The sequence below is a fragment of the Cyphomyrmex costatus genome, unplaced genomic scaffold, assembly GCF_001594065.2.
Source record: "Cyphomyrmex costatus isolate MS0001 unplaced genomic scaffold, Ccosl1.0 scaffold69, whole genome shotgun sequence".
NCBI lineage: Eukaryota > Metazoa > Arthropoda > Insecta > Hymenoptera > Formicidae > Cyphomyrmex > Cyphomyrmex costatus.
This window is the reverse complement of record NW_017280255.1, coordinates 1,527,345-1,547,702: the sequence shown is the minus strand read 5'-3', so window position 1 is coordinate 1,547,702 and position 20,358 is coordinate 1,527,345. Positions and strand designations below refer to the sequence as shown.

Genomic DNA, 20,358 nt, shown 5'->3' with positions numbered 1-20,358 from the left:
CGTTGAGGAAGTTGCCCATGCCGCTGAATGGAGCAAGGGAATTCGACTCGCTCGTTCGTTCAGGCCGGCAAAGCGCCTATCTCCCCCTTTCGGTCTTAATGGCCCAACGAATGATGGCGAGGCCGCGGCGGGTTTTATCTCCGTACGCAATAAATGCCTCGTTAACGATCGCGCTCGCGAGCAATAATCGAAATTTCCGATTGGTGCGAGACGCGCGCACGCTTTTACGACGACGTCGGCGAGCGCATCGCCAACACGTTAAGATGCATAACGGAGTCGTATACGGTAACTTATTGCATTGACGATGGTGTCGTTATTTAGTGACGGCTATACAAAATTCTCGCGGAAGAGGCGAGTAAGTGTTAAGTCGCGTCGATGTTACGAGACGTATCACGCATATTTTAAGATTGCTCATTTTCATGTAAATTAGTTGAAGAGTATTAGACATGTGAGACCTTCACAATGTGCTTCAGAATTCTGCTGAAGTCTTAAAAAGAGTTTTAAAGATTCACACACATACACTTCTCTCTTTGTATTATTCTTTTTTATTAAATAAAATTAATAAAACACTATATTGAATAAATATTACAAGAGCCAAATTATTAATAGAATAAGCCTTCTTTTATTGAAAAAAATTGGTTATTTTATATTAGAATAACATTATGTAATGTTATAAATTATTACTCTTATTATAATATATCGAAAATTACATTGAAATGTATTATATCAATAAAAATGTTCAAATGATATCTTTATTATATTTACAATGCTTTTCATTTGAATTACTTCATGAAAAATTTTACGCTAGCAATGTTTCGAATGACTACGTTGATTACAATTGGCTTATAAATTGCAGTAATATAATATTTAATACGTATTCACAGAATTATGATATTGTGCGATTGTAAAATTATTTCCAGTTGGCTTTTTGCAATGATTACACGCGGAAACCGCTTGGCTGGAATAACGATTGAGAGAGAAATATGTCTATAGACTTAACTCGCACTCACATCTGTTCCAAGCGTGCCAGCGCCAGCGTTGCAATTTTGTAATAAACTTATCGGTCTGATGCGATAATTATCGCGCATCTGGCAAGGCCGATCCGCGTGATTACCGAGAGTAATCCGCGAGCGAGTCGAAGCGGATGGAAACCGAGACGGGGCACCTGTGGGCGCGGGATAACTTCTTGAACGCAGCGCGGATAATCGTACAGTCTGCGTTATCTATGGTTCGAACCTGGCGTGGGTTCCGACCGCAAATGACGGGATAAAAGGGTCCTCGGCACGACAGGATGTAATTACGGCTTTACGTAGCATTACGAAGAGGTACCGCGAGACGCCCAGGCACCGCCGCCGCGCCGTGGCGACTCTATTTAAAGTTTAAGTGGGACTTAAATTAAAATCCATCCTATAACGATTACGGTGACATCCGTACTATAAATTCCATCTTAAGCAATGATGCGCTTCTGCATTATCTTGAATTCCCTCCTTATTATAATGGAAATCATATGCTTTTCATAATAAATTTAAGAAAACATAAATAGAAATCTCCTAGATGTAGTTTCAAAAAATATTTTTCAAATTCTACGTACTTGTTTTAACGTAATATATGTTTCGAATTTTATAAAAAGAAGATATACGGAAATTGAAGTGTTCCATTCCATGAAGATATCAAAGAGAATCATGTCGATTATTCTCAATGATTTAAACGAGTACCTTTCGTTACGTTTCAAGATTTCAGAGAGGAATTCCGAGCACGTAAATGCCGCGTACTGTACCAATAAAAGGGCCTAGCATACCTGAACGTGTTAGCGAAACGCTCGAAGTGTATGAATCGACCGCTCGCTTGCGGCACTGGAATTCTTCCCGCCGCGGGATGAGAAAAAGAAGCTAAACGAAATGCGCGAAGAAGTTTCAGCATGGAGTTACTCGGTTCAGCCAGCAAGACAACTTCAATTTTAAATAACGGTTTAAATCGACTTTCATTATTACGATGTGCGCGTATATAATGTAATTCGTAACAATAATTTTAAAGCCAAAAATTGCATTAAAATAAAAATCACATTGTATAATAATAGAAAATTAGTTGTAAATATTTCTTCTGTTTACAATATTTTCTGACACCCTCGAAAATATATTTAGATTTTATTTTTTTATTAGGTATATAAAAGAAATAGAATTTATATATTTCCAAAAGATTCTAAATTTTTCTTCTAGATCAATTATAACATGATGAAAAAGCGAAGCAGTAATTTTTGTTCTCTTTTATAGGCTTACAGGTATGTTTGATTAACCGCAAATACAGGTTTGAAACATTTTTCGAAGAAATCATTCAATCTACGGTTTTGAGAGAAATGTTCATCGTGAAAAGTTTTTTACCAAAGATTGAACGAGTTATTTTAACAAAGCGATTTAACTTTGTAAACAAACGACTATATCATATCCTTTTAATTAGTAGATATTATAGGAATAATTGAAAACTCAGAAACTTGTTGATTAACTTAATCCTATTAAAGTCAAAACAAAGATTAAACTCGTGAGATAGTAAACAGTAAAAATGCTTTGTAACAAAGTTGTACTATTATATATGCAGTACAAATGAAAATGCGTTTAATTAAAATAATGGAATTTTTCTCCTAATATCATTTCGCACAACATAAGAAAATAAATACAAAAATGTTTGATGATATATATATTTTTATCTCTGTTAATATTAAATTTAATTAAAAGTCAAAATATTACGAAGAATATTACGAAGAACGAGTAATTCTAATAGGAAAAGAGCAGTTTCTAATAAAAATATCTACGAAAGAAGATTAGTTTCTTTTACATTTATCTATTTTACGATGTTTTTCTCGCGAGTTTTAGACAAACATCTGCTTACAGATTGAGATGCAACGACTTAAAATAGAAAAAAATGTTTTCTACAAGAAACTTATTAGAAAACATGGCTATTATAGTAAATGTCAAACAGTATATTACAAATTTTAGTGCGTGTTTAAAATAAAAGAGAATATAACATACTAACTCGCCTTGATAAAAACCAGACCAGGTATCTTATTCGTATTTCAGTGTTCAACATTATTTTTTCTTGTCGAGACGAGAGATTATCACTTGAGAACAAGCTTGCTGTTTCCTCTCCGAATAAAATTCGGAAATGGTGCATCTCTAAAATAAAGTTTCCGAGAACAAGTTTTACACATTCCGGAATTGAGAAACGAACGATACATGCGCGATAGGAAAAAGGTCAAAAGGTTCTATGAGTTTGAATTATAGTACCGCAGAATAAAAAAAAAAATAAGTTGGTATTCTAATACCAATATCGTTTCAAGAAGAATTTATAAGTTGTTTTTTTTTAAATATTTATCTTCTTTTTGAAAACAATCATATAAAAATCACGTATTTTAAAGAAAGAACAAATTTTTAGGAATTGTTAATTATTTTTGAATAAAACTATTTTAATTCTACTCAATTTCCTTATTAATTTAATTATTTAATATAAATTTCTACTTTTTTAAATTTTATCATTTTTTATAAAAATAATATCGTTAACTTAAACATGATCGATAATAAATATTTTTAATATAAATATCAGGAAAATTACTATATCAATATACATTTTTTAAAGAAAGAATTTAATAATTTCAAAGAAAGAGGGTATGATTATCATTTAATTTGAACGAAGAATAAAGTGCTTCTAAATTTTATTTAATCACAGATATTCCACAAAGAGAGATCTAATTTACTTGAAATAGATTTACGAAGGTAGAGTTTCACTGTTTGCTTTAGTAACACTTTATTTTTCTCCAGGAATATATTGATTTATGAGAAGCGCTATAAAAAGGAGCTACAACTTGACTATTATAAATCGTGGGATTCAGTCAAAGCTAATTAATATCGACGTAGATCTGAAAACACTAATTCGCTCTTAAATGCCAGCGGTAAACGCTGCAGGACTCACCGATACTACTTCGATTAATCGTTAATTACGGCGATCATCTTCACGAAAACGAATCGAGATTCTGACATGGCTACGACTTAATAACAGGAACCGATCGTAGAATTTCAGACGGTGGCTGACGGTGGTTATTAACTATCGAGAGGTTATCCGATCGACCCGATGCATAGCGGCTAACTTGGATTCAACAACATTCTTATCCATCGATCAAATTCTGCGCTTCGCGCAAACCAAGTTCCCATAAATCACTAGCTGAGATTTTCACTTAGATTTGCAATGAGAGCATTACGAAAACGTTATCGATCTTGAGCTTAATAAATTTGCATACAGCTTTTATATATTTAAAAAGTATTATAACAATGTCTGTCAGTGATTAACTAATTTAATTATAATTGACCGAAAAGCGATTATTCTGTGAAATGTTAGAAAGAAAGGCGACATTTCATAAATATAGAGATTATGTATGATAAATATTTTATGTTCTAGTAATCCTAAAAAGGTCGCGTGCTTTTCAAATTTAAAAATATATTTAAAAAACAACAATTGTGTGATATTAAAGGCGATAAGAGTAAAAAAAATAATAAACATTCGAAAACTAAATTATAATAAACATTAATAAATACTAAATAATTTAATAGAACCAAAAATATACATATTACATGTTTCGGCTTTAAGTTTAAGCTCTCTTCAGATATAATACAAAAAAGTGTACGCAATAAAAATACTAATAATAATCGCAAGATACAATGAAACGCAAATAATTTCGTTAAATTCTTAATGTTTGATGAATTATGTTCGTCAATAATTTTATAAAATAGAAAAACTATAGACAATTTGTAAAATAAAATGTCACAGTCCCCCGTTGCATGATGTGAAAGATGTAGCAAATAACAACGAAATCCACCAAAGAATATAAAAATTTAATTATTATACAGCGTAAGATAAAGAAATATATAGAAAGCCGAAAACATATCTAACTGATAACAGAACAATAATTAAATATATATATATATATATATATTAGATTTTTTCCATTAAATTATTCTACTTTATTTCCGGTAAAGAGACGAAGATTCTGATAACAAATATACTGAAGAGTACACAAGACTAGAAACTGAATTATGATAGAGAGAAACGAGCATCCTCTCCTGATGATTTGTCCGGAAGCAATATCTCGTTCGTATCTTGCGTTTCAATCAGTGTCAGTTTATTTAACGCGAAATTGCAACAACAAGAACTTATTTCGAGTGGATTTCTTTAACTTGCTTTTCTCTAAGTTTATCAATTCCTTTTATAACTTTATAAAGACCTTAGTACGTTGTAATATCTTAATATCGATAATAAATATTAAATAGTGATCATTTCTCAATTCCGTGTCTATCTATGTGTCTCTTATGTATTTAATTATTTCATATTTATTATTTCATTCACAATTATTATATCCTGTTAGATATCAAAGGAACAATGGTAATCCAATCCTTTGAATTAAATAATAACATTTTGAGTTAAATCGATTCTTTTCTGTTGTTAATTTCAATTAAAGTGAACAATATAGTGAACTATATTAACGTATATACTTAATAAATAATAAACAAATTGAGTCAAATTTAATATACTTTCTTAAATTGAATTGTTTAACTCTATTGTTTTAGTTAAATTAACAATATATATATTGAGTAGAAGCAATGGCTATAGAAATAATTAAAAACAACTCAAATTATTGTTTAAAATTATCAATTTAAATGTATAATTATATTTTTAATTTGAATTTTTTTATGGTGTGTTCATTTTTATTCATTAGATATAATTCGTGTTAATTATACGCTTGCTATTTTAAATTGAAGCAGATCCTATTTTTCACACCGCCGCCGGTCAATTGATTAAAGCGTAGCGCCAATTTGTAAGAGGATATAAATTATGACAGCAGAGTTAAGCTGTACACAGCGTCAGCATTCGAGAAAGAAAACGAAGGAGGACAAAGCACGCGCCGAGATAGCAGGGAGAAAAAAGTCACGGTAATGAGTGTCATCGCGAGAGAAAAATAAGGCACGCTCCTCCTGGTTTAACACACGGGATTATTGGGTCGAGAGAATCCACGAGTACGCGGAGACGGATCAAACCGCGAGCCTCCCCCATTGATTCCACCCCTGGTATTCAGCGTTCCCCTCGCGCTTTCAATTATTCTGTTATGTTTTCAAGCTGTCGCGAAGAACACGGGTGGCGTGTTCGAGTGGAGGAAAGTTACGGCACGATGCTAACCGGAGAAGCTCCCCCGAGCTTCTCAAAAATTCAATAGACAAACGATCGATGCATGGGGTGAAACCGTCGGGACAATAATACCAACGTTGATAAATTCTTTTCAATTACAGTTATCAGAACTGGCTGACTTTTATGAAGACATAGTTTAGCATATAAACGTATAAGACAATCGGGAAAACTTAGAATTTTAATTCTTTAATGAAAATTTAGAAATTAGTTGAAAATATCAAGCTTGAAACGCTAAGTAAATATTATAGGAAAAGATTTTAACATCAGCTGATACTGAAGATCAAGAATTCTCGGAATACCCTTATAATCATGTTATTGCTATCCTTAAACGTAATTATATGTACTTTCAAGAGAATATTCTTCATGTAATTTATTACTCACAGTCAATAAGAGATTTCTTTTTTTTTTGTCTATAAACTGATTTTAGAAAGAAGTTGGAAAGAGAAGTTATGCATTCAAGCTGGAAGCATTTAATCTGCGTAATAAAATAGAGTCCATATTCTTGTCTTAAAACTTAAAAAAAAATGTTTATTTTTGTTTGCAATTCAAAATTCTAGTTCTTACAAACGTTATTTGTCGTGTAAAATCAATAAATTTTCGTACAATTACGGTAGTGTGAACTTTAACGTTTATTAAATTTTATCACTTGTTATTTTAATATATTGATGTTATTTTAATACATTAATGGATTAACGGATGGTTAGTTGCATTTCCATCTGTATTTTTTGTACCAAAATAATACAGAAATTTATTCTCTTTTTCAATCGAAATTCATCAAATTCTATTAACAGAGAAAATTTAACAAGCCACAAAAGTGTTTATATACATAAAAATAGAGCTTAAAGTTTAAATAATAGAGTTTGTGCAAATAGAGTAACTTAGCTCAAATGATATATGTCTTATACTAAAAAAATAGATAAGCATATAACTTTACTCTTTAATTACTTTACTTTGTTATAGATTTGAATTATAATAAATTATTTCACTTATGTGCAAAGTTGGATACATTTTATTTTCCAGATTAAAGTTTTCTTATGAATATGATTCAACAATATTGTTACAAAAATTCTATGTAAAAGTTGAAGTTTCAAATTTTTCGAATTATAGGCTAGAACGAATTTACTCGTATTGTCGGGTTGAGTTAGCAATGCTATGCGAGGTAGATCGAGAACGACGAGAGAAGTCGAGGACCGTTGTCCGATAACGAAGACGACCCCCTCGAGACATTTTCCTTCCTCCAGCCGGATGAATAAACTCGAGACTAATTACCGTGATAAGTACAGAAGAAGCCCCGGCACGCTCCATCGTGCGTTCCACAATGAAGCTCCGTAATATTAACGAGTGCACGCCATGCTCGATGCTTCAATCGGAGAAATGCCTGAAATATCTACTCTCGCAGTTAACGGCGAAATAATATATATTCTTGTTGCACTTGTACGTCGGTCGCAACGTTTATTACTCTGCAGCAATGCGTAATTAAAGTAGAATAGATGGCATTTAAGCAATGTCGACTCTAGCGAGATAAATATAATGATAAAGAAACGCTGTGATTTATAGCCGAGCAATCGTTGTATGTTAATACAACATACGTTGTATGAACATGTTTATTTATCATAGATTCTTCACTTCTTTAAGCAATCATTAATAATTGCATAAGCAAACCTATGTACCAATATACTGTGAAACTGAGTTTCTATTTGCACGAAAAGAGATTTATTGAAACCAATCACTTCAAAGAATAAATAAACGATACTTGTGTCTCTCAAAAATTTATAGACAAATTTTTAGAAATGTAAATTTTTATTTCAGTTTATTAAAGTTCTTTTACTGTAGTAACCTAATATATATCTCATCGCTAGTGTACATTTCGTGAATAAAAAAGATGTGAAATAAAAACATGTGTTACTTTTACTATAAAAGCAAATTCTATTATATATATTCTACATAAGCTACACGCATTTTAAATCAAATTATCTCAAATATATTCTCTACACTTCGCATAGAGAGTCATGTAAATGCAAATTTAAGATTGTAGACTATATTATCTTTGTAACAATATTTTCTCGATATGCCCGAAAATATGACGCATGAATAAGGTAAACTACTGACCTCCTTCGCATCTCTGCTTTAAGGAGAAGGTGAAAATGTATATTTTAACGTTATTACTTCCACACGCAACGCAAATTAAATGATAATGAAGGAAATACCCCTCCTTTTTCTCTTTCAGCAAAATAATTGCGGCCACCGCATTGAACTTCAATCGCAATTATGGCGTTTTAATGAACAATAATATCAGCATTAACGGCGCGACTAAAAAGGATGAAAAGAAAAGAAATCTTGCGCGTGTGCGAACGAAATAGGAAAGAATTAAAGGAAATGGTAGTCGTAAAATAATAGCGCGTCTCGGTTGTCGCTCGCTGACTGAAATTGCCGTGTTACCTGTTTCAGTGTGCAACTGCAACCTCCACGCGAGAAAGTGCAGATTCAACATGGAGCTGTACAAGCTGTCGGGTCGTGTCAGCGGAGGCGTTTGTCTGCAGTGCCGGCATTTTACGGCAGGAAGGCACTGTCATTACTGCCGCGAAGGTTACTACAGAGACCCGGCGAGACCGATCACGCATCGCAAGGCTTGCAAACGTAAGTGTCCCCGCGGCCCGGCAATTACATGTAAATCCAACAAAGACACCTCAGCGACGCGCGCGGGACAATTACGCTCGCGTCGAGTAACCCCATGCGGTTATCCGTGGCACAGTTAATTACGGAAGTGCCCATGGTGAACTTGCTATCGTCTCGCGCGCGAGATTAGTAAGCGCCGATAATGGCGTGTAGGATTTCTAATTCTTCACGCGTCTCAATGTACGCGCGATAGAGCGCTAATAATGTGAAGCCGAGCCTAATTAGACGATCCTGCGGATCATACAGCTTTCTCTATCGCGCGTAACGATTCGCTTTCGAAATCACGATTCTGCGAGGAAGATAATCGAAAATAATCAAGTATTTTTCGCGAGAAGAAAAGTGCAGATGAGAATTCTACAAGGCTGACATATTTTATAATAAGAGTTTCGACACTCGGATATATACATCATACACAAGTATTATTTTTACGTGCGCGTTATTTACAGTTTCATTTTTTAACCGAGAATTTTTCCCAAACAGTGCACAGAAAGCACAGTTTTACCGAAATATTAAAAAATTTAACTAGACATAAATTCGAAAATAACTTCGTTGGATTATCAAAAAAATTATACAGGATAAAAACTGCAGGTTACTATTATAAAATGTAAAAATTTTTTGGACCATTACTCATCACGCTTGAATTTCCTACATATTATATAACTGTTTTGATAGTCCAACAAAATTATTTCTAGATCTGTATATATTAAATGTTTTAATATTTTACCAAAATCATTCTTTCCGCGTGATTACGCGTACGTTCCCGTTTATTTTCAACACTCACCGCCGTATTCAAAGACGCGTTATGTGAATCTGATCGGAACACTTATTGTGAATAAACGACTGATCGAAGCGGTGAAGGGAGCAGACTAAGAAAACGACACGACGACTTCTCCAATCGAGTCAGCGCATCTTCCCAAGCCGCGCGACGCTGCGCTGCCAAGAAAGCCTTGGACGCTATTACCATTCGTCTCAGTCCCTCCGTGGTACTGTTACAAAGTGGTTACCAGCTGAGCAACCCCCTAATCTCGGTGCATTCAATTTATGTACGTTTGTCTAGGCTCATAGACCGCCGCGGGGATAACGATCTCCCGGTGTGAGAAAGCGCGCGTCGATGCATCGTAAATGCATCGGCGCGCGGTCTACGTGAGCCGAGCGTCTGCACAGTGCATCCCATATCGTTCGTAACTGTACGGCGGAGCTGTTGTCCGACGTCGATTTACCGTATAAGGATATCAGGCTCATTGTACTGCGATAAATTAGGAATTCATTCGAAATACGAATACAAAAGTATCGGATCTTGAAAAGGTGAAACAAATCTGCAAGTTTCACAAAATACTCCTCTTCATTTTCATTCAACTTTATGTTAAAATGCATTTGTTATCATGATTTCTCTTTTGATGCAACTTCCACACAGCAGTAGATATTAGGCTTTTTATTTCTGCTAAAGAGAGAACTCTTTCTTGTTTCTACCAAATATCAAGCATGTACCTACTTTCACTTCAAGTACCAAAAATGTATAGTAGTTCAGCTATAAAAAAACAGACCTTTTAAGACTTTCTAGAAAGGGATGCAGATTGCATATTCACGTATCGTATCAACATTATGTATCGGTGTAAACCATGGACATAGGAATATAGGGACCGAGCATAAACTTGTAAGACAGGCGAGGGGAGTGGACCCGAAATGCGGAGGGGACGACTGTGCCTAAACAACACATACACACAACCAAACACAATTACACACACACCATCACACATTTGCCCCACACGTACAGTAACGGCCAATCAGATTTAGGCACACTTTACCTCGTCGCAACGTCCCGCAGTGGGCCCCTCCCCCCCCCCCCCGCATCTTTAAGCTCCGTCCCTATATTTCTATATCCATGGTATAAACGGGAAGTATTGCAGCATTGCGTATCAATATAATTATAATGATATGCGAATGCATGTTATTGGATTGATACAAAACGACGATACGCGAATACGCAACAAATCTGTATCGGCCTTTATGTGAATCACTCATTGTATTATTTGAGCGTATAAGTATTTAATAATGCTTTTTACAACCACGAGGATTTTCGCGAGATTCTGCCGTAGGTACTCGCACTTGACAGACGGGTTTCGCGCGATTAACTATGTATGTCACTGAACAACACGCACATATCCTCAAACAAGGACTGCATGTCGTGTTGAATTGCTAGGTTAATTAACTTTTTACAGTCTAGAACATTTTTAATGTTATATGACATTCATGCTCGTTGCGAAGACCAGTTATAAAAGAGACATGAATAAACGTATAATAAAAATTTTACTCGAAAGACATGTCATTCAAAAGCGTCAGATATAATCCCACTTATCCCATAGTAAACACTATGAAATATTTTGTAACGTCTCCGAGTTATGAACGAAAGATAAACAGAAAGAAAATTTAAAAAAAAAATCATACCTATCTATTATAATGTGATACGTTTCATCAACTTCTCAACACTTTTTACTAAAATATACTTAAGATTTGAATGTATTTCGAGATGTCATTATGTAAAACTATCAATCTATCAAGAAATAAGAGTAATATAACAGAAATGTGAAAAATTTGTTTGATAAATTTATATGACAGCAGTATATGAGGCGCTTACCGCAAAAGTGCTTAACTACTAAACTTCAGTTCCCTATTTTAAAGTGCTAATAGTATCATAAATTATTAACTTATGAAATAAATTATTAACAGTTAGAACCACTTCTGCGCGGTAAGCACCTTGTATAATGTCTAAAATTTATAAGCAAGCATAATATGATTAACGGGCTTAGCTGCCAAAATATTAACTGCCGAGTTAGCGATTCATAGAGACAACGATATGGCGCACAAACGGTCGACCTCGTGCTCTCGCGGGGCTTCTGGTTCCAATATATAAAACACAAGCGCTCTCGCTGCCGAGATAACGAACAGTATTCTGTATTCTCGTTAGCAATCATGGCAGCCGTTAAGATAACAAGGAGACACAACATTCACCGCGGGCGCACACCGAGCGTGAAAAGAAGATTTAAGATCGTCTTAGGACGGCATAAGTTTCATAAATTAATCCCCAGGATGAGGGCATTCCATCGGTGTTGGATCGCGTGGAACGACGGGAGAGTATAATTTCATTTTAATACATAATTTAAGTTTGAGCTTTAACCGCGCGCGCGCTCGAAATTTGAGAGATTGCCCGCCCTCCTCCCACTCCATAACGATGATAAATTTAGGAATTAGTTGGGTGACAGGATGGTCCGATTTCGCTCCGTTGGGTATAACGAGTAAGTGTATAACAAAGTTGTAGGAGACTCCATTTCAATACAGTTCACCTACGTATATTTTACAAAATCATAACAACGTGTTATATGGTACAAAATAAATTTCAATCATTATAGAAAATTAAATCCTATAGTGTCTGTTTAATCAAGGATCCTATTTTTTCAGAACAAATTAAAAAAGAAATATATTATAATTCGAGTTTCATGATAATGAAATTATGATCTTATAATTTCGAGGTTTTATCTTTGACTAGTGTATAATTTAAGATCCCTGATATATCAGGAGCTTTTTCAGAAAACTAGCTATATCTAATTTCTAGTTTTCAAGATAGAGACAGAGTGAAATTACAACGTTATTACACGGTGATTAATACGGCGCGGGAAGATAAGATCTTTCTAAGAGAAAAGCGATTCTGATTGAATAATTAGCCACGCCCACTGGATTAATTTCAATTTAACATCGTGTTAAGTAGCACGAGTGGTCATATTTGCATATCATACCACCTGCCGACTTATTTAGATAGCAATAGCTCAATATTATCATCCTCGACGAAAACTATCCTTGCGACATTAAGTAATTAAGAATAGTTAACGCATGCTAATTAAGATCGCTTGCAGGAAGAGAGCTCGCATGCACGAACGAGATAATATATTCCAAAGTACACATTATTTGCAGTATAATGAACGTAAAGCTTATCAGTACTGTATTAATGCAATTGAATAACCTCGAGAAGCTCTACTGCCACAGATGTTCACAGAATTCCATGCAATTCGAAATTCTATTCACGTCGAAAATAGAGAGCAATAATCTCCGTTGAGCGCGCTGCACTCAGCGCGTTGCTGAAAGCATCAACGATAACGACGACCACGATAACGACGCGATGACGCAGTTCATTTTATAAGATATGCCTTATAAGATATCCGTTTGTGCTTCTCTCTCGGCCACTATCCTCCATTATTACAAGTCCGAACGCGCGGCGAGAATGCAGATTTCTGCAATTTCTCATCCCGCCACGTCCTTGCAACGTTCCGTCGTTGCGCCGAACGTACACTTCCTCCATGACATGCACCAACGTTTTCACGGTTAGTGAACTCCAGATTGGTCCTGCCGTACGACCCCTCTCATCTCCCCATCGTGCTTACTCACGACAAACCACCCCCTCAATCTCGCGCTCGACATTTCCGCGGGAAAATACGACCCCCGATGTCGACTGTGACGTACCGTCAGGTCAGAACAGCGTTGCTCATTTCGAGATTTTCACGGTGACGAATGAGAGTTCCTCTTGACTCTCTCTCTCTCTCTCTGTATCTCGTTTTCACTCCTTTTTCGCTTTACTTGTCTGCAGTGACTACTACTTACTCCAACCGTATAAAGCTCCTTTGCTTTGACTGGTCCCGAGGGATAAAGTCAGCATTTTGCTAAAAGCTTTACACGTGACGTGACAAGTCCATCATTCGTTGAGAAATTCTACATACTCTTTGTGTCAACGTATACGTTACGGATAATACGATTTTGTAAACTTAATAACACATTCACATATTTTAATAAATCTACTTGGATTTTTTTCAGTATTTACAGATTTTAATATTTAGCTTCAGTTTTTGTTAGTTTATTTAATTCCATTTTCTTTGTTAACTTATTTTTATTATACATGAAATAATGTACCAATCAAATCATCAAACACATGAAGCGTATTTCTAAAAATATTATATATTTTTATAACATTGTGACTCAAACAATATTGACAATTATATAATTTCTAATATTTCTTCCGACGCGAATTAAATAATAAATATTACGGTCAAATACAATCTCCAACAATTTCTATTCTACTTTAATGACACGCAGCCCTATATTTCTCTCTGTTTCATTTACTCTAATATAATTTCTCCTTTTTTAATCCCGTCGAGAATCACATCATAGAAATTTATTTCTTCGTAAAGAGCTCATGTGACTGCCAGTAACGTAATATAGACTTGGTATTGAAGAATCAATAATTATTTTGTCCTCGGTTTTACGTATAGTAACTTTATAAGAAGGAATACTTTATAAGAATACTGATGATTAGTGCGTGATAAAAAAAATTATTTTTGTATATATCATAAAGAATCAAATGGAATCATAGAATTATCATAAATAATTATAGAATTATTATAGTTATTAATATTGCTGTTTCTCAATAACTACGTCAATTGCCTGCTAAAAAGAAAATATATAGTAAAATGAAACTCTTGCGGGATATATATATGAAAAGCAACACATCGCATTGACATTAGAAATGTCCGATGCGTCGTAATTTCATGGTTCACTAACGATCATACTATTACAACGACCCAACGTTCATTCAAACCGTGCGAACGCGAGTCGAGAATAATCACGGACAATTATTTCTCCCAGAGGATACATATCGTGAAACGTCATTTTTATATACGCGGCCCTTGGCGCAGTCACGTCGTTTTATATGACGCAGAATAACTGTCTCTATCTTAGGTCTCATAAAAATAAGCACTCTCAATGACGATATTCAATCGAGCAACCATGACCTTTCGTTCTATATTCATTGCTTTCATTTCGTCAATACTGTATTATATATGGCACTCCTATTTTTATAATTGTCTTAACATTGTTTTACATGAATATTTTCAGAAGCTAATTATTTATATATAAATTGAATGATGATATCAATAGACTCGTAAGATTTAAAATCATAGAAAGTGAAAATGCCTAATCGAGTCTTGGAACAGGATTTAATTATTTATGTAATTATAAAACATTTATAACAAACTGTTATTCCAAACTACAACATATTCTGACAGAAATGATGAATCCCCAGTTCTATATTAAGTTCAATAACTGCCAATTTATTCCATGCGAGAAAACGTCCTAATGAGAACAGTCCCTGCATAATATATCTCACGACAATAATTTTTATAGCCGTACACACATGGCCGGCCAATGTCGTTGCATACGCAGTGGTCGGTATATATTAGAAACTCCCCCTGTTTGTACAATACGCGTGACCATGCCGGAACGATACGCGTTTCAACTGTATCCATCCCCGGCACCCAAAGGCTTACCCCATGTTTATTCTAACCCCGGTGGCACCCTCGGGCAAGGGTTGCTTCTCAAACAGAATCGGTCACCGAGACGCTCATCGCGCTCCCACCCTCCCGGTGCACCCTTCTGGTTCTTCCACTCTGTCAAGACTTCGATCTGTACGACGCGCAAAGCGAAATTTCACGCAGTATTAAATTAACGCGCGACGCTACTACGAATTCCTAACGTGACTGAGTTTCGGCATGTGCTCGGTGTAGGCAGATCGTTTGCGATCGAGGGAGAAATTTGGACCGTCGAAAGTAATTCGCGTTTATTTCGCATCGGCGCATTCGCTTATTGTCGGAGAATTTTGATACGAAAACGGCAAATTCTGAACAAGCAAATCAACATATGGGATAGAAAGGATTAGAATAAAATTAATATGTTATAAAAATTAATACAATATTAATAATAATTATTGTGCTTTCTCATTAAATAAAATGATTGAAAAGTGCTATACAAATAAAATATTTTTCTCTATCTTTTACTTTTACGCGTATTGAAAAAAATTAATTATTTTTTTCAATTTGAATAATATTTAACTCGAGAAAATATAGCGAGATCAAATATGTAAATAGAATAAATACCAAATAAAATATTTAAAAAGAGGAAAATAAAAAAATAAGCTAAACAGTAACAATTTTTTCTATTGTTCTTTTATAAACGTTAATTAATTTTTGTTTTGAATAAATATATATTGTAAATATCTATTGTTCATTTCATTAAATAAATATCTTGTTTGAATGTTATTTTTCAAAAAATACAAACACCATCAAAAAAAATTAATTTTTTTTCTTTTATATACATATATGTAAACAGACTCGAAAATTTAATTAGTTGTAATATACTTTTTTGATACCACCAAAGTCATTCACACGAATAACTTATTAATGTATTATATCTTTATGGTGTTTATATTTTTTCTAAATTGGATTTCTAAAAATTTTATTTATATCTGCAGAATATTTAATAATAAACTTATATTATTTAGAAATTTGTTTAATAAATTTTAAACAATTGAAGCATTTTATAATCAATATAAGGCACTACATTTTTGATAAAATAATTTTTATAAACTCTATTTTATGAATTCTGTATGTGTACAAGAAACACATTCTCACATAATAAATTAAATAAACCAAATATTTATACATATTCTAGAGTTAAATATTGATCTAATCTGTTCTATCCCATCCATTTAAAGATACTATAAGATATTTATTTTCGGTATGTTAAGTTAGCACCCCAACTATAGTACTCAGGAGTTCTGATTAGAGTTCCCACTTCCTTTTAACGAGACGAAGAGTTCTCTATAGTTAATAACAAGAGTTCCGCTCAATAACCATTTTTTTTACATTTTTTAAAAATGGGGTGCTAACTTTTTATCGAATTTCGAGGTGGAATAGTTCTGAGCGGCTTAATAGCTTCAATTTGCGATTGCCTAGAGTTCCTGATATGTAAAAAAAATTTTCGAATATTAAAAAAAAAATTTAAAATTTTTGAAAAATTAATTTTTAGATACAATAGTTCTGATGATAATTTCTGCTTCTTTTTGACGATACGAAGAGTTCTCTATGATTTTTAATGACATATGCGCTTAATAATCATTTTTTAATAATTTTTTAAAAATGGGGTGCTAACTTTTTAACGAAATTCAAGGTCGCATAGTTCTGATGAGCTTAACAGAAGTATTTTGTGAATACCTAGAGTTCTTGATACATAAAAAACATTTTTGAAGAATAATAAAGTTTAAAAAAAATAGTAGAAATCTTTGAAAATTTTTTTGAGAGTACCGAGTAGTTCTGAGTAGCGTTTCTTATAGTACTCGACGAGTTCTATCGAAAACTGTAAGGTGAAAAAGCGATTGGACCAACGGTTTGCAAGATACAGCGACATTTGTCAGAAGATCAACAATTTTTAGAGTATATCTCGGAAATCGTTGGTCCAATCGCTTTGAACCCTGATACTTTTCGACACAACTCGTCGAGGACCGTCCAGAACTCCGATCAGAACTACTCGGTACTCCTAAAAAATTTTTGATCAAAAATTTTTTTCCAAGTCCCACGTCGGAAAATTTTCTGGGAGTACCGAGTAGTTCTGTTCGGAGTTCTGGACAGTTCTCGGCGAGTTCTGTCGAAAAGTATCAGGGCTCAAAGCGATTGGAACAATAGTTTCCGAGATATACTCTAAAAATTGTTGATCTTCTGACAAATGTCGCTGTATCTTGCAAACCGTTGGTCCAATCACTTTTTCACCTTACAGTTTTCGATAGAACTCGTCGAGTACTATAAGAAACGGTATTCAGACTCGGTACTCTCAAAAAAATTTTCAAAGGTTTCCACTATTTTTTTAAACTTTATTATATTTCATAAATGTTTTTTATGTATCAAGAACTCTAGGTATTCACAAAATACTTCTGTTAAGCTGATCAGAACTATGCGACCTTGAATTTCGTTAAAAAGTTAGCACCCCATTTTTTAAAAATTATTAAAAAATGATTATTAAGCGCATATGTCATTAAAAATCATAGAGAACTCTTCGTATCGTCAAAAAGAAGCAGAAATTATCATCAGAACTATTGTATCTAAAAATTAATTTTTCAAAAATTTTTAATTTTTTTTTATTATTCGAAAATTTTTTTTACATATCAGGAACTCTAGGCAATCGCAAATTGAAGCTATTAAGCCGCTCAGAACTATTCCACCTCGAAATTCGATAAAAAGTTAGCACCCCATTTTTAAAAAATGTAAAAAAAATGTTTATAGAGCGGAACTCTTGTTATTAACTATAGGGAACTCTTCGTCTCGTCAAAAGGAAGTAGGAACTCTAATCAGAACTCCTGAGTACTATAGGTGGGGTGCTAACTTAACATACCCATTTATTTTTGTAGATGAGATATATTTATCTATGTACGTCACATTGTTATGTTATTAACTTGCATATCTATGTATATCTTATGCTCGTTATCTACTACCGTAGAACCTCTCATAGATCTATTACCTCTATTAAAATAAAGTCTAATTTGTCACTCACCGATACGATGTGTAACAGCGGAGATGATGTACACGCGATCTGTAAAATAAAAATACATTCAATTTGGTACATAATTCAAAACAATTCATTTTTAAAAAATAATTATTGTGCATACGAAATGATTAATTTCACAAATAATAAATAATAAACAAATAATAAAAAATTACCCTATGCTTGTTCCGCCATAGCCCGATGCTTCCTAAGCCTCCTCCTCCTCTCAAATTTCTCGCGTTCACAATACCTGCAAATACATACATGATTAATTATGATCGATATGATATTGTTGATGTCATTTAAATATGATAATTGCATAACATTTGTTCTAAACGGATAACACACGTGACATACCTATATATAATAATTATTTTAATAGATTGCTCTAAACACATCAATTGTTATAGCAGTTTGTTAATCGCGCAAATTCATAAACATTAATTGTAATTTGTAAGAGTGAATGCGTTTTCTCTTTTTATTGTGATAACAAAGAATAATAACATGTATAGAGTGATTTGCGACGCTACCTCTCTCTTCTCTTACCAATCGTAGCATTGTGACCTTATGTAAACGGATGTTGTACACCGCAAAAACCTACGCCAAAGCCCATCTACCACCAACCGATTTGTTATTATCCTTTAATCGGTGCTCTTCACAAAATATACATATTTTTTAAATATTTCTCACATTTCAATGTAATTTGAATATCTATTGTACAGTTCATTGTTACGGCATATTAAATCTGACATTTGTTCGGAAAATAAAATTTTTACCTTTATTTGAATGGGAAAAGTATTATGGGGAAAAAAATTAATTTATTATTTGCTGCTACATATTTTTGCTTCATTATTGATCTTTTTCAAAATATTATGTTGAGTAGAGAAAAATTGTATGGTTTTCATACATTAATATTACTACATTTTGAAGGAATAAAATTAAATCAATATAAAAATAGCAATGCAATAAAAGTTGAAAAAAAGTGATAATAAATTAATTTCTATATTCTGACACAAAATACAAATACAACTTTTTTTTAACTTAGGTTGATATGTTATGTATTTATTAATCCTTAAATGGAGCATTAATGGAGATTTAAATTTTTAATTAAAAGAGTATTATTCCGATAGTAATGTTAAAAATTCGACAATATTAACTATTTGCTATAACATATCATCTGCACATGGGTCGAACAATAAAATCAGATGAGTAATAAAATTCTATATAATACCTAATATGATTAAAGCTATGAAAATCGATAACAGTCAATAGATATATTTTACAAACATAAACTTTTTGATGTTTTGTAATGTTTATATTGATAAAAAAACTATCAAATATAGTATGAAAAACATTTACACAAATATATACCAAATTGATGAATCCGCTGCATTTTATTGCAGCACAAATATTCCTAAAACTGGCCTTACTCGCTATATTTATTAAGTAATCTGCTCGATTACGATTTTTATCTCAATCTAATAAATTCGAAGTCGCAGCGCGACATTGAGAAATAATTACTAGTCGCAAGCGATTTATCCAGCGTAGTCACGGCGTAACGAGATCGATTTACAATCCTAGCGATGAGATATTCACGGCGTACGTGTTAATCCGGCCATGAAACACCGAGTTATCAGCGATATCCATCTTAAAACTTAATCAATATTATTCCACCGCAATAAACCAGTCTCGCGCTTCGCTTGTCGGACTCAAAAGCAGCATCAACCTAAGCTAAAGCAGACATTGACGAGTCGTCGTCGTCGTTGTCGTCGTCGTCGTCGTCGTCGTCGTCATCGACTTCGCACTCGAGATATCGTGTCGTCGATCGCAGAAGGGAAGTGTCGCGCTCGCGCTTCGCCAGTTCATTATATCGCATTAATCGAGTGTCGTGGAATTGAATTTCTCGAGATACCTTCGTATCGTTTCATAAGTACTTCCTTTAATATGCACTGACAGCGATATGAAGATTTTAAATACATCAGCATCGCAGGTGAAACTCACTGACATGCCTTGCAACTTATTTTTAACGTATAAAATTTATATCTA

The 20,358-nt window shown here is 33.7% G+C and overlaps 1 protein-coding gene across 1 annotated transcript in view; it reads left to right on the top strand.

Annotated features, from left to right (window-relative positions):
• The window catches only part of LOC108780251 (netrin-1), a 196,356-nt gene that overhangs the window by 87,195 nt on the left and 88,803 nt on the right, over positions 1 to 20,358 (top strand). Inside the window, exon 2 of the mRNA XM_018547889.1 lies at positions 8,674 to 8,862. Coding sequence (XP_018403391.1) covers positions 8,674 to 8,862 — 189 coding nt within the window. The remainder of the gene's footprint in view (positions 1 to 8,673; positions 8,863 to 20,358) is intronic.